This window comes from Cyclopterus lumpus, chromosome 17 (genome assembly GCF_009769545.1).
Source record: "Cyclopterus lumpus isolate fCycLum1 chromosome 17, fCycLum1.pri, whole genome shotgun sequence".
Classification (NCBI taxonomy): Eukaryota; Metazoa; Chordata; class Actinopteri; order Perciformes; family Cyclopteridae; genus Cyclopterus; species Cyclopterus lumpus.
The window spans coordinates 16,944,762-16,961,011 of NC_046982.1; the positions used below are offsets into that span (position 1 = coordinate 16,944,762).

Sequence of the window (16,250 nt, forward strand, 5' to 3'; positions counted from 1 at the left end):
AGAGGTACATGAGTCATTTTCTTTCACTCTGCACGTTGGCATCTGTTCCCAAAAGCAGCCGGTAGTCTCTAACGCCTGGACCTGTCTGCTCAGTCACTCTCTGAAACATGCCATTTGAGAGGCTAATGGAGGGTAGCCCACAGCGGAGATGGGCGTAGGTGTCGGGGATGGATCTGTTGTAGGAGGGAGGGAGTGAAGCTCGGCGCTGATGGTCCTACTGGGCTCGTGCCGTATTGTTAGGAGCACGCTTTTGGTTGGGGCCGAGGATTTATGTCCGCCGGCGCGCACTTCATCTGACAGGGAATATGTTCCAGCAGCAACCAGAGCCAGCGCGACGTTTTGCTCCTGTAGCAGGCTGACTGAAAGGCTAATCAGGGGGTTATGGACGGTTTCACACCCTCGATGTAATTGGAGGCCGTTCTCGAAAGAACACCCCGCTCCAACACCACCCATCACTCCCCTACTCTTCACACAGACCCACTTACTCCTCCTCCCAGCCTCCCGCCTTCCTGTGTCACTATTGGGCAGAAGTGTCAGTTCACTCGACTCCAAAGAAGTGGCCTTCAAATATCATGTGACGCCAAAGCCCCGCTGCTCTGATTATATTGACTGAACCGGCGGGGACAAGTGGAGCTCTGACAGATGGCCGATGAGTTATTATTTAGTTGGAGTGATAAATCAGACGCGTGTCAGAACGCAGTCCTGCAGAGATGCTCAGAGAGGATATTTATCCCGAGCGCTGGCGTGACGTTTTCCTTCTATGTGGTTTTTCCATTCTCATCCCCATTTTGATGATGATGATAAAAGCTACAAGATCAAATGTAGACTCTCGGGGGGGGGCTCACACCTTGCCGTACCTAGTCGAAGCCTGTGGGTCCTTTTGACCGGTAATGGAGCTTGTGGTTGTAAACACGTGACAGCAGGTGTCGATTTCCTCTCTTCCTCAGGAAGCATAGTTTATTTTTCTCTACGACACCATTGAGTTGGATGGCAGCTGGAAACAGGCTAATAAACCTCTCACATGATAGTAACTTATAATGGTCGTACTCTCATCCAGCCCCTTCTGGATCAATGGCTGTAAACAACTTCTTTTATTTGCGTGCCGAGTCTCCTTTTGTGATATTCAAATCCCTCCTTGTGTTTGACTAACCCCATTGGATGAGCCGCTAAGAGGAGAATATCCGCCACTGGCTTTTGAAATAAGGTGCCATCAAAGGAGGAGGAAGTGTGGAGGGAAGTGAAATGAAAGAGATGATTTAATTTTCATTGCGACACAGAAATATTTAAAGCTCCAGCTTGTGGCTCATAAGCCCTTACAAAAAAAAAAGGAAGGAAGAAGAAATCCCGCCTGCAGCATTTTTACAACCAATTTCATCATCGCACGGAGGAATAAAAGAGGAAGTGTGGTCTCCTTCCTCCTCGGCCTCTGGTTCAACTTGGCTCCTGTTAGTTTTAGAGCTGGCTTAACTGGATGTTGTTTTCCTGTAACACCAGGCGTCCTCGGGGATCAGCTGTTAATGTGATGCTCCTACTCCTTGTCAGACTTCTCGACCTCTCTTCTACCCGCATGTCTCCTTTTCTCTCTTTCTATTTTATTTAAGTCTTTTTCTTTGTCTTTGCATGCGTCTCCTTCCTCACTGTGCTGAATGATGTGAGCAGCATTGCCAAATGCCCTGAAATTCAACTTGAAGTTAATTTAGACGGAATACAAATGAGAAAACGCATGCAGCTGTGTTATGCGTGTACGGCCTTATTCATATCTGGGTTGCTGAATATTCAGCTTGTCAAATCAAGACGTCCCCTGTTGCTGAGCGAAGACAAGTAGATATATGCGTCTTTTTCTGTGGTGTTCATATTTTTTTCACTTTCAGGAATGCTACACACAAGGTTGATTGATTTTTATTTTTTGTGTTTATCTGTCCCGTCCTAATATTAATGGCGCACCAATCCTGTTGCCGCTGATTCTGACCTTGTTAAACAAATTGGTTCGTCGGTCAGACAGGATTGATTAAACTACAAAAATTGTCTCCTTGTCACTGATGCTAAAAAATAAAATATGTAAATGTAGTTTTATAGACCTTCTTGAACAACATCTCTTTTTTTCTGTATTAATGTTTTTACTCATAAGGGTTTGCAACTAACAATAATTTTCATAATCATTGATTAGTCTACCAACTACTTTTGAGATGAATCAATCTATACTATAATTGCCAAAATCTGTAATTTAACAAATTTTTACTGATGTCATTGGAATAAACAAAATATTCTAAACTGTAGATCAGAATATAAATGAATGGTTATTCAAGTGTCTCCTTGGTGGGTGTAATGCTGGGGACCCTATTGTCGAATTCAATATGAATAAACTTTGAAAAAAGAAATGTACAGGGCGATGCAGACTGCAGTTGATTACCATAGCCGGCCCACCTACATTACCCAGAATGCAACTAGAGCAGTTAGAGATTGGGGGTTGTTATGCTAGTCGTGGCTAATGTAGCTTTAGGCTCATGAGCGGACTACAATGGTCTCGTAAGATCACGCATTTTTTACATTTATTTACAAACTTGTTGCCTTTAGACACAACCAATGCCGATCACTTCCTGCTGGAGCCACACAAGACTTTGTACAACACGCATGCAGTAATCCTCCACACATGAACATCCTGTGAACAGACTTTTCATGTCTGAAAGTTGGTGGACTTGCCCTTTTTCTTTTTATATTGCTGTAAGCGTGATGGACATGAATACGCGGTATCAAGCAATTTTTTTTCATCATTCTAGCTCTTCTCTCATCGGATTATGGTAAAATGTATTACTACCATAATAAAGTGAGCCAATCAAACTGAAACTAAAAGACAAAACCATTCCACATAGTGATATCAGAATTGTATCTCGACAGTAAAAAGCGGGGACCGTCCAACATCAACACAGGACGGATGGCCTGCAGATGCTAAACATAACGAGAGGAAAGAGAAGGCACAAACTGAGAGATGAAAGACGGATGAGCCTGAAGAGACGTTCGGTACCGGTCTCACTCTGGACCACGTTTCTGTGAGGGATGGATACTCCGCAGCGTTCACCTGTCCCTCCCACTGATCATTAAAACTATGAATAGCTGTGGTCCGCTCTGTCTTAATAGAGTGTGGAGTTCTCCCCAGACTGCCATACGATGCATTATTAATTATCTGTTGCAGGGCCGAGAGACGGAGAGGGAACATCGGATATCTGGGTTGCAGCTTCCCAGATCTGCACTGTTATGCAAACATTGTTTGTGGTTATATTCGGATATTCGGGCGACTGAGAGTTGTATTTCGGCGTGAATCCATAAGGACTCGGCTGCTGTAATTTGTGCCAGTTTTACGAGGCTGTTAGCGAACATTTAGCAGCGACGCAGGCATTCCTGCTAGTTTCTTTTCTCTCAACAACTTACCCAGATATTTGTTCCTTCCTTTTTTTTTTGAAGTGCAAATGCCTTGTTGGCTAATTCCCACTGCTTAGTCATTGACAATCTGTGCCAAGACGAGATCTGCTACAATCAACCCCCTCTCCCCTCCACAACCCGTCAGACTCGCCTTTATACTTTAACAAGGCAGGGGAATGATGGGATCTGCCATCTGTGTAAATTGCTCCATAATCTCATCTGACTGTCTGTTTCTGATTAAGCAGACAGAACGTGGCCCTCCTTTTTACTCTTTCTGTTTTCCCAGACATTATCGGCTCCCCTGTCAGACGGCGTACCGGCTTCGATCGCATAAAAGACGTATCGGGGGAGAAAGTGGTCGGTTGAACCATGACTATTATCGTTTCCATCCATCCCGGATTGTTATTGTAACTGTAGAAACATGGCTGGCATTTAAACTAGGTATTATAAATGGGCCACATGTGGCTGCAGCTTATTTAGTGTTTGCGTGTAGTCGAACAGCTTGTTTTTTAATCTGGAGCTCATGAACTCCACAGAGCAAAAACACCCCCATCCTCAGCTGCTGCACTTTTAGAGTCAGATCTCTAAAAAAAGGACATTTGAGGTTTCTAGTGTTAACACTTTCCTCCTCGATGATACTCAATGGCGTAATGATGGTCTCAAGACTGATACTCCAAACCACTTTAAACCGTATGCACAGTTTTGTCTCCTATCTATCTATCTATCTATCTATATATATATATATATATATATATATATATATATATATAAAAACTACTGTTCAGAAGTTTTGTGTCACCCAGACAATTTTGTGTTTTCCATGAAAACTCAGACTTTCATTCATCAAATGAGTTGCAAAATGAATAGAAAATATAGTCAAGACGTTGACAAGGTTAGCAATAATGATTCGTATTTGAAATAGTAATTGTGTTCTTCAAACTGTGCTCCATTTGCAGCAGTTTTATAGCTTTTCTCACTAGCATAACTGTTTTCAGCTGTGCTAACATAATTGCAGAATGGTTATCTAGGGTTTTCTAATCATCCATTAGTCTTCTAAGAACACAACCTACCATTAGAACACTGGAGAGATAGTTGCTGGAAATGGGCCTCTATACACCTATGTAGATATTTCATTAAAAACCAGACGTTTCCACCTAGATTAGTCATTTACCACATTAACAATGTATAGAGTGTATTTCTGATTAATTTAATGTTATCTTCATTGAAGAAAACAGTGCTTTCCTTTGAAAAATAAGGACATTTCTGAGTGACTCCAAACTTTTGAACTGTAGTGTGTGTGTGTGTGTGTGTGTGTGTGTGTGTGTGTGTGTATAGATAGGAAGGAATGCTTTGTCTGCATTCTCTGACAACAACACTCTTGTGTTCACGCCACGGAGGGGAAAGAAGACCATTTCCAGGCTTTACCGGATACACAACCTTCACGTGGGCTGAGGTGGACCTCAAGAGCCTGGCAGGAGCAGGAGCATCTCTCCGGAGGATGGAGCACCTCAATCATGCACCTGTCGTTGTGTTTGCACTTCATTTTTTTACTGCTCTCCTCCTGTGTCCTGTGCCTTCCAGTAAAAGCGGAACTACCGTGAAAGTCATAACAATGAAAACCTCTTCAGCTTGTATTTATGAAGCCTCACAAGGCAGCAGTGCCAAGTCCAGGGCAGGAAATATCACGTCACTGTGAAACTTGTGATTTACGAGAATCTGCAATGTAGCCAGACATTTTAATTCACTACTTCCCCTCACTGGGTGCAGCTGTTGATTTGAATTTCAATCGGGGAGCGTTTCGGTTGCTTGTGTTGCAGTCCGACTTTAATACATTGTTTAGCGCGGTTTCTAGCATTCCCAATCGGACGCCTTTTACGATAAATCTAGGTGATAAAACAGAAATAACCCCCCCCAGATCTTTCTGTTGACAATACTTTTTTATGTCATTCCTTCTATGACTCTGGATTACCAAGAGGACCCCGAGGAGCCACAAACGAGGCTCGATCTTAAGGGTGTCCCGTTGTCCCGGAGATGAAAAGAATAACGGGGAGGATGAACTTTTTTTTTTAGGATGCATTTTGGGGCGAGAGTTGAAAGAAAAATACCGTGTCTCACACACACACACACACACACACACACACGGCACGTGAAGCCTCTGACCTCATGACAGCCGCAGCAGCAACGGGGCATTAAACTCAAGTCACAAGTTTTAAATGTGGGAAAAGGGTAGAGCGGTATGAAAGCAACAACATATTTGAAAATAAAGTTTTAAATAAAGAGGCCATATTCGAGTGCAGCTGCCATGTACAGTCTGCCGAGTGCACAGTATTTAATGGGAACTTGGAGGACCGGACACAATGCACAGAGGGGTGCATTGTGTCTTTGTGGGCACATATTTGTCAGTCTACATGTTACTTACAACTGGACCTTGTCTCCAACCCATCCGGCCACCTCTCCTAACCATCTGCGAATTACATCTTTCATGGAGTGTCAATGTCATACTTGTGTGTCAAAGCCAATTTTTTCCAAAAAGCCCTCTCAAACAATTGCATGTTAAGTCTGTGAAATACTGCATGTAGCATAAAAGTATCGGTGTGTAATTTTAAAGTAAGTTTATGCTTCAGTGTGCGGGGTTGTGTCTCTGTTCCCACTTTCATCCTGAGCTTGTTTTGAAGGCACTGAAGGCGTCCTTGAATGTACCGAACACCTTCACAATCACTTAATGAAAGGGCTCGTTTATCCGTCTCCCTTTTTTTTCTTTTTTTTCTTTTTCAGTTCTCTGCAGCTGCCAGCGGTGTTGAAAATCTGCACAACCGTTTTTTTTTTCCCCGCAGCATGTTTCATATTCCTTCTCACCATTTTAAAATCAGGCCTGAACCTCCCCGTCAGTCAGTCTGACTTCATCCCAGTGTCCTCTGGTGATCTCTCTCTCTCTGCTCAACGGGTCCGAAAGACTGACTTGAATAATTAGAAATTCGGATGTGGTTCATCCAAATGTTTGCAAGTGGTGCGGTGGTGACATAACTGTCTAGAGGGAAGAGGGAGGGAACGACACCAGCGGCAGCAGACTAACTGGATTTTTATACAGCGGCAACCTAGATCTCCTCCCTGTCATACTTCATTGATTTTGCAATCCAGCGGCATCCGAGCAGAACCATACAAGCCGTACACCTCAGTCGGCCGCTGATAGCCAATCTCTATTACCCACCTAGCCCAAGGCTTCGGTCCGAAGGGCTAACCCTCTCAGGGGAAGCAGACAGTGGGAAAGAGCTCCGACTGGCGGATCGGAGCGATGATGGATTTATGTGCCGTTTGGAGAACGGATCATCTTCTCTCCCCCATTTTTATTATCCCATCAGATCTGACGCTACAGCAATAATACATGACGACCCGTCACATTTTGCAGATCTGGTGGCGAATATGAACGATTATTTCAAACGCTTGCGTCTAATCAGCCGCGAAATTGCTTCAGTAAATATGTTCAACCACCAGAGTTCTTCCTCCTGTCTCTCACTTTGAATGAAACTCTTGAGTAATAGGCTTGTAGTTGTCACAATGTTTAAGACCCGTGTTGGCTTCACGGTTCATAATTGGCTTTTAATGCACAGAGACGGCATGAGGGAAGGAAACTGACGGAAATGTGGAAAGAAAGAAGGCCTGCTGTGTGGCCATAGTAATTCAGGCTTTTGTTCTCTAATTAAATGACCTCAGAAGGGAGCGCTAAGCTTAAGTTTGTGTGTGTGTGTGTGTGGCGCCCTCTGATATGGAGGTCTGTGCCAAGTGTATTCAGTCTCCCAATGAATAGGGCGTCTTCTACAAAGCCCCAGATGCCCTCCCCATGCCCGCTTCGCCTCCTTGTCGGTTGTTGGAAATTTGCCACAAAACGCCATGTCTTTAACAAGTGGTTTCTGGGCCCCTTCACATAGCTGAGGACGTCGTCGTTGGGACGCAGTAGCCCCCCGGGTCTTATCACTATGTGTCGTGTCCCCCCCCCCCCCCCCCACTTCCTCTGGGGGAAAATTGAGATGCTGCCAGCTTGAGCTCCACAAAAGCTTACATTTGTGTGTTTATGCCACAACAAAGCAAAAAGAAAGCTTACATGATGATGCATGGTCTCCCGTTTGGCCCTGAAGATGTCGGCAGTTCAAAATATGGTCAAGAACAAAAAGTCAGTAGTAACAGAGTTTAAAGTGTCAAGTCACTCGATTTTTAAAAAAATCGTATTTGTCCATCTAGTTTACGAGTCTACTGAGAGCACAATGGAATTTAATTTGGGGCGCTCACAGAATTAAAAAACGACACATTTAAAATACTTTTAGAAACAATGTCCCTGTAAGTCCGGATAATCCACAGACCTCGAGTATTTCTTCAATAAAAAGTTCTTCCTGTGAAAAGTGTTGACAGCGAGGTCTGTGGATTATCCGGAGGAGCAGGGACACCGTGTCTGGAAAAACACATTGCTGTTGATACTCTTTGCTCAAAGCGTTAAAAATGTGCAACAGAATTCTATTCACCTCAGATATCTCTAAACCTGGGCAAACCACTTGTGAGATAGTACTGTATACATTTATTTTTGTACCATTTTTAAAGCCCCTGAAACTTCTTTTCAAATGCTCAACATTCTTATAAAACATAACCCATGACTAAAAAAAAAAACAAATAATCCAAAGTTAAAACCTACAGTTTCCTTGGGACACCACAACAAGCTTTACAGTGACATATCACCCATATCTCCCAGCTGATATGGAGAAAGATTAACATCCAAATGTTTACATACATATTGATAACATAATATTGATTTGGAGCAGCTTTAAAGTAAACAAGAAAACATATTCAAGTATTCTTTATTAAGAGTTTAAACTCAACTAATCCGTTTCACCCGGACTATATTGAGTTGTGTTGATGAGATCTAATTGACAGTGGTTTGGCAACACAAGCAACCGCACAACTGTTAGATTTAAATGTTGCGGACACCGTCAACTAAACCCAGGGAGAATACTACAGATAAAAACACAAATACAGAAATATTGCATGTAAAATATACAGCAATTCTTCTAACTTTGGCAGAACATTTTCACAAAGTATGTTTTCAGGGCTTTGAAGACTGAAGCAGACACCTGGTACTACACATCAGACTAAAGGCACCCAATATGTATGACTTTCATTGTCACGTGTTGCACTCTGACTCTTTTTTCTTTGAATGTCACTGTCTTTCTCTGGCACCCTTCACTGCACACCATCACAAAAATAATCCTAAAAGGACATTTGAGCCCAAGCGATAAAGTTCCAGCATAGCAACTGTTATTTGCCGTTTTTGTTGGCTAATGCATGCTTTGGAAGGAGGCGTGAATGAATGTGTCCATTACAGTTGTTCTGCACGCTGACAGCCTTCAGCCATTACAGCCACCTGGCACTTCTCCACGCCACCGGCCCGGAGCAGCAGTAGCAGCACGGCTCCGTCCGTAACCGGATCCAGCTTTGATGAGTGGAACATTAACAGCTGCTCAGGAGGGTGTAAAGACAGGGGGCAGTGACTGTGTTGTGTGCATGCCCAAATATGTTTTTGCGCAGATGAAGGAGAATCACAGTTGACATCTTAATTGGCCGCCGGTGCCAGCTGCCGGCCTCTAAAGGCGGCAAGTCCAGGCTGTAACAGTGTCTCAGAGCTTTAGGAGCCCACTGGCTCCATTGAGTGCTCCCACGGGTATTAGGTGCTCCATTGTTGTTCTGCCTACACACACACACACACACACACACCCTTCTTCTACTTGCTCCATCCTTCCTGCAGAGCACTCTGGAGCATTGTCAACACCAGTCAATCTGAGGCGAATTCAGACTAAGAAAAGCCCGAGTGTAACAAAGGCCTGGGCTACTTTTGTGTTGAATCTATTCACGTCGAGGCACTGAGGTCTGGCTTTGCTGACGCTTCATGCAATGTTTGGATTGAGATGCCTCCGCCCTCCTCATTTATAGTGTATTGATGTCCTGTAAACGTCCAGTTAGCTATCAGGTAGCTGTAGCCTCACCGTCTAACTACAAACCTCTAACCTCTCGCTCTTCACCCTTTTACCCTCGTTACGCAATGCTATTCTCAGAGGAAGGAGAAACTAGGGTGGAGAAATCAATACACACTATTTAGAGTCCGTCTGAAACACACAAAGATGTATTTGGCCATAGGACAGTACATTTATTTGATCTAAAACAGAAGCAAACAGACACTTCACTCTGCGGTTAAGTAAGGAGAATGTAAGTTAAGGTGGTGGACTGACAATAAAGTGTGATCTGATAAGTGAACAAGACCGGTGGTACCGCAGCGTGAAATAGGCTGCTCACAAAATGATAATGACATTACGGCTTGGTCTCCCACACAGCAGTGTTACTTCTGACAAGGACAGAATAATATCTTTTGAAGGGTAGCTCAGGTTGAGTGGATCCGGTTTATATTTAATTCTCCATATGTAGCAGAGATGTCAGAAATGCATCAGCCGAGTGCTATTTGAGCATAACACTTGTTAAACATTGACAAAGGTCTGCGGATGTGTATTTGGCTTGCACATATTTCTCTTGCAGCCTGTCTAGACTATGCAGTATTTAGTATGCAATACTTCCTGGTACTTTTTTAATTGTATTGAGTTATTCTGCTCGGTAGAGAGGTCAGGTTCAGCTCCAGAGCAGCACGCCTAGATCTGGTTGTTGTTTTATAATGATTAGCTCGCTGAAGGAGTGCTCTGCTCACTACTTATTATTCTGCAGTATTAAAAGTTGAACTCCCCCACTTCCTGTCGTCCCTCCAGAGCGAGCCATCGCCAGGCACGAGGTGCGAGAGATCGAGCAGCGACACACGCAGGACGGTCTGCGGGAACGGGACTCGCCGGGCGTGGCGCTGTCCGGAGGCGAAGACGACATCGTCATCATCTACAATCGCGTGCCCAAGACCGCCAGCACCTCCTTCACCAACATCGCCTACGACCTGTGCGGGAAGAACCACTATCATGTCCTGCACATCAACACCACGAAGAACAACCCGGTCATGTCCATACAGGACCAGGTGAGCGCTCGCACCCCTTCATTTGTCATGTAGAAGCCTGGTTTCTGGGTCTATATTATTGTCAAACAAGACCACAAAAAAATATATTAACCATCCTAATTTGGTTTCAGGTGCGGTTTGTAAAGAACGTGACGGAGTGGAGGGAAATGAAGCCGGCTTTCTACCACGGACACGTCTCCTTCTTGGACTTCACCAAGTAAATACACTGTCTTGCATTATGATGGCAATGGTTGTCAAAAAGAAATGTATTCCCCCCTGGTGTGGCTTTGTGCAGGTGACTCCACCTTGTGGTCATTCACAGCTTTGCACTCACTCAGTGGAAGCGTAATAATCTGGATGGAGCACATTGCTGATCCTCTGACCTCGGCAAATCAAAGCTCATTATTGAGCTCCTAAATCTCTTGTCTGTTTTTTTGAATTCACATGCGAGTGCCTCACTCTAGTCACTGTTACTCCTGTCAGGTTTGGAGTGAAGAGGAAACCCATCTACATAAACGTGATCCGGGACCCCATTGAAAGGCTGGTGTCCTATTATTACTTCCTGCGCTTCGGGGATGACTACCGGCCCGGTTTGAGACGCAGGAAACAAGGAGACAAGAAGGTCGACATTCATCAATTGTCTCGTGCTATTGTTTAAATAGATAGAGACACATTTTTTTCATCAGTCATACCGACTATTTATAAAAAAAATCTGTATGAAATTTAAATTAGTTTTCTTAAAGAAATGCTGATGCAATGCGTTTTGTGTTTCAGACGTTTGATGAATGTGTCTCAGCCGTTGGCTCAGACTGTGCTCCTGAGAAGCTCTGGCTCCAGATCCCCTTTTTCTGTGGTCACTACTCTGAATGCTGGTGAGTCCCGAATTATAATCTGATATTTTAAATTATAAAACAAACCTTGATTTCGCTTTAGTTATCTTTTTTTCTGTTTATTTGTTCAGAAGGCTGGTGACAATCTATATTTTTCTTATTGCCACCGAATATAAAACATAATTAAATCAACAATGAATGTATCCTATATGTGTCCGCCTGTTGTATCTAATTCCTCTGTGCCAATGGGGCCTATTGTCCAAAAACTAAAAACACATTGTGAAGCTAAATCCACCATTCTGGTGCATTCGTGACTTACTGGAGCACCTCATGTGTTTTGGATGGTTTAAATCCACAACAAATACACGGTTTACTTCTGTTTCCTTTATGTTAACAGCTACAGTGCCCAGCTGTTTAGGAAATGATTAACCTTTTACTAGCTTTTACTTTTAAAGAGAAACTCTATTCCTGTGATGTTCTTTTAAAGTTAGTCTTGAATTTGAATTATTGTCCGATGGGGTTATGTGCCACAAAAAGGAGAGCGCGAGACGACTCCTTGTTGGTCTTTTCAGTGGGATTTGTTGGAAATGACAAAAGAAAACATAAAATATATACCTGAGGTGGTTCAGCTAGCTCTGGAGAGATGTCCGTTTTGTTTCATAATGCACAACATTAAGCCTCACAGTGCCTTTCTATCATCTTCTCAAGGTGTCTGAAATCTATCTCAGCCTTGATTTGTTATCTCTACATGATGATCTGTATCAATGTCTCTTCTTCTCACCTTGACTCTGCCCTCCATCTTTTAACCATCCACCCTTTCTTGAGCAGGTAACTTAGTCCGAGTGTGTTTAAAGCCTCTTTTGCGCAAAGAAGATCAGGATCTTGCTAAAATTGAGTTCACTGTGGGGCACTAGCAGCATATTAAATCATTGGAGAGCATATTGGAAACATTAAATAAATACTGAAGAGAAGTTGCTGCCAGTCTTCTCATACTGTGTTTAACAAGGCTTTGCCAAAAAGATACTTTGTAGACTCAAACAATCTATTTAATTTCCTTATTATTTCATTTCCTGGCCATTACGAAACCTTTTTTCCATCCTCCCTGCTTCTCTCCTCCGTTCTCTGGTCCTGTTGTCTCAAAACCTCTCTGGACTCTGTTCACGTCTCATTTTCCTGTCACTGTCTTTGTACCTTTTCAGCTTCCTCTTCCTCTTCCTCCTCCTCCTCCCCCACAATTTCTGTCCATTTTCTGTCCTTTGCCAATGTGGATGATAATTTCACATGCAGCAGAATGTCAGCCCGATACAAAGAAAACTAACCACATACAATGAACTCAATCTGTGCAGGAACGTGGGTAGCCAGTGGGCTCTGGAGCAGGCGAAATACAACCTGGTGAATGAATACATGCTGGTTGGATTAACAGAAGAGCTTGAGGACTTTGTCATGATGCTGGAGGCCGCGCTGCCACGCTTCTTCAAAGGAGCCACTGAGCTGTACAAAACAGGTGCTAACATCTGCTGCAAGCCATTTGCTTTTCCCTTTTCATATTTTTGTTTCCCTCACAAATTGTATAATATACCGAAAAAAGCTCCTTAATGGCTCCCTCACATTTCAATGCTCAAAGTGTGCTGTGTGCTGTGGTTGCATATTAGCAATCTGAATGGCTCCTCTGAGAATTGAATTGTGATCAATATGCACTCATGCCTCTCGCTGATGTAGTTACAGATTGGTTATGAGTGCAGCCAGAATGAATAATGGAGTGCGCAGAAGAAGAAAATCTGACATTGATATAAATGTACTATGACTCAAGTATGTTCATCATTTTTAGCAGCAGATACACCCGAGTACTCAAGTTAATGAGGCGCTAGTGCAGCGGCCGTCTAAAACGTGCCTGTTCAGAACAGCAACACCACAGGCCGAGGATTCGGTGTGATGCTGAATCAGCGGTCGGGGAAAGGCGAATCGAACTTGAGACCCTAAACTTAACTTTACCCTAACGGCTATAGATTAATTATGAAAATTATTAAATTATGTTGCTATTCTTACTCATTCTACCCTGAAATAACAAACAAAAGGCCCCCCAAAGCACATGGTAAGAAGTACACAGTTGAGTTGCATATTTTCTGTGTCTAGAGGAAAACATTTGGGTAAAATATGATGCATTATTTTTCATGAAACTATTCAGCATCAATTGGAATTGTAAGCTGCACCTTGAACAAACATTAAGTACATTGTGTTGAAAATGCCTCTTTCACGCTGCACTTTTACAATGCGGGATTTAATAGTTTTACTATTGGTAGTTAATACCTATACCATTAAATAACCATTCAATCCTCCCGAGGGATACCTTTCATCTAACACTATATCATTCTATTTTTAATGCAGATTGGAGGCTTTGTATGCTTATGGTGTGTTTGTTATATTGTCCATTTAATGGTTTTACACTTTTAGGGCTGAAGATTGTCATTCTGACCTGGCAGCATGGTCACACAACCTCGAGTCGATGCACAAACCAGCGGAGGAATAGTAATTAACTGTGAATCCACATTCATCGATGATCATGAATGTTCATGGAGGTTCCTTGCTTTATATAGTTGGATTAATTTAATGAATTTGAAGACTTGAAGCAGTCTCTTTCTTATGCTAAATATGAAGCTATACGTGGATATGACATTAAACCTGAAATACTGTTTGTAAATGACCATAATGTCAGTTATGAGCATGACAACAGAAAAGACTTTGCATTACATGTCAGGCTCCTATTTCTTGTGGGCTGACAATGATGGGCACATGTTGTTGATACTGCAGTTCATAGCTGGAAAACTTGACAATTAGGATGATTTACTGTTTAAGACTCCCAAGTTTAGTTATGCTGATAATGTTATTATCAGTAGAACCTATGTTTTTTTTTCGAGTAATAAAAAAACAATTTCAAGCCCTTCACCCAAAAAAAAATACATACTTCTAAAAAATAACATTGCAGTACCATTTAACATGACAGACCATGTGTATGTTAATGCTGAATCACTGAGACCCCTTCAATCCTCCTCCTCTTGCATCACAGGGAAGAAATCCCACCTGAGGAAGACCAGCGAGAAGAAGCCGCCCACGAAGGAGTCGATCGCCAGGCTGCAGCAGTCGGCCATCTGGAAGATGGAGAACGAATTCTACGAGTTTGCACTGGAGCAGTTCCAGTTCGTCCGGGCGCATGCTGTCAGAGAAAAGGACGGAGAGCTCTACCTGCTGGCACAAAACTTCTTCTATGAGAAAATCTACCCCAAAAACTAAAAGAGGCGCATGTCCGTAGAGGACACTTGGTGCAGGCTCAGTGCGGTCTGAGATGGAAAGGGAGACGACAGGTGGCTGGTTTGTACTTGTGATTGAGAACATAACGTGGAGCTGCAGAACAACCTGCCTCTGGTGGCAGCTGCCTTATACACACGTCTGTCCAGCCAACTGGACAAGGAGCTTGTGTTTCGTTGGCAGGTTGTGTTCCCAGCAGCCCCCGGGCCTCCATTCCCCTTCACTTCCATGTCAAAGGTCGTCGGGCCAGAGGAACCTCTGTCGGCACGTGTCCGGAGATGACCTGTCCAACGACTGGTCAGACCTCATCTCCTGATTGGCTTCTCTGTTCTCCACTCCAGACGAAGCGTTTCCATTGGCCCTGTACGGTTTGGTTGTGTTTGGTTGTATTTGAACTCTTTCCTATGGTGACATGTTCCATGGTGACGCAACATCTCCATGCCTCACCACCACCACCACCACTGACTTGAAGAGATTGTAAGTGTACGAAACTGACTACTGTGCTGTATTATTGGACTTGAATAAGAACTTTTGAGGTTTTTATGAAATAAAAATCCTGTGACCATGGAGTATTTACTGGGACAAGTGCGTATGTTTTATACTGTACTTGATGTGTTTTGTTGGATGTAATCGCGCAGCTCTGCCCAGCGGCTATTCCTTCGTAATGAAGGAAGACATGATGGTGTTAAAATGTGTAAGAACACGATAGTGAAGATGCCGCTGCTGTAAATATTTACTACTTTTTCCAGTCTGATTTCATTCACATGCAGATTTGCTACAGTATAAGATTAACCCATTCATACAATCGGTTTGTACATTTCATTTCACTTTTTAGTCTCCATTTCATTTTCTTGAATGTGTTTTTTCACTGTAGAACCAGACAGTCTGTAATATGCCAACATTTTTGGGAAATGATTTCATCTGCTTTCTTGTCAAGAGTCTAAAGGGGAGATCGTTCCCACTCTGTCATTCCTTGAGATAAAAGGCTCAAGTCATCAGCAGGTTAGCTTAGCTTAGCTTAGCTTAGCATAAAGACTAACACCCTTAACACCCCATGGCTCCGCAAACTTGTTGTTTTATCACATCATTTTTCGTTCGCATTAAACCCCACAAGATATCAGTGAGCCTAAAGTCTGCTTATTGGTATCAATCTACTGGCAAGAAAGCAGCTATGCGTACTTCCCCAAAACCTTGACCTGTTTCATTAAATCTTTGCTGTTTTCTTAGCAGTTCTCCACATAAATGACGGTCGGTTGGGAATAACTTTACTAATTTGCTTGTGTAGTTGTCATCTCGTTTCTTAAAGGTTGGGTTTTAAAGGCCTGGTATTGGCTGATCAAAGTTCTTGTCTACCCTTTTATAAATTGCTTACTAAAAGTTGGAAATGTTTAAAATGACAATGTGGTTCCATCAACTGATTCACCTGAAAGAGCTCCACAGATATGTTCTACTGGATGTACAGCCACATCACAACTGGAAGTATTTAGATTTACATATGAAATGGTACTCATGGTTATCTGAGGACAAACTGTGGTTTGCCCCTCAGTCTTTGTGTGCCTTCTCCACGGCCGGCTCTCCTTGTGTTGTCAGATGGAACATAAAAACAACATGGCTGTTTTCATCTTTTGATTGCCAAATGAAATACACTGAACTTTTTTGTTTTAAACTACCAG

General features: G+C 43.0%; 1 protein-coding gene across 1 annotated transcript in view; it reads left to right on the plus strand.

Moving 5' to 3' along the window:
• hs2st1a (heparan sulfate 2-O-sulfotransferase 1a) overlaps positions 1-16,246 on the plus strand; it is a 22,106-nt gene extending 5,860 nt beyond the window's left edge. Inside the window, exons 3-8 of the mRNA XM_034554689.1 lie at positions 10,212-10,465; positions 10,576-10,661; positions 10,928-11,066; positions 11,219-11,316; positions 12,621-12,778; positions 14,339-16,246. Coding sequence (XP_034410580.1) covers positions 10,212-10,465; positions 10,576-10,661; positions 10,928-11,066; positions 11,219-11,316; positions 12,621-12,778; positions 14,339-14,562 — 959 coding nt within the window. The 3' untranslated portion in view covers positions 14,563-16,246. The remainder of the gene's footprint in view (positions 1-10,211; positions 10,466-10,575; positions 10,662-10,927; positions 11,067-11,218; positions 11,317-12,620; positions 12,779-14,338) is intronic.
• Positions 16,247-16,250: the final 4 nt, after the last annotated feature.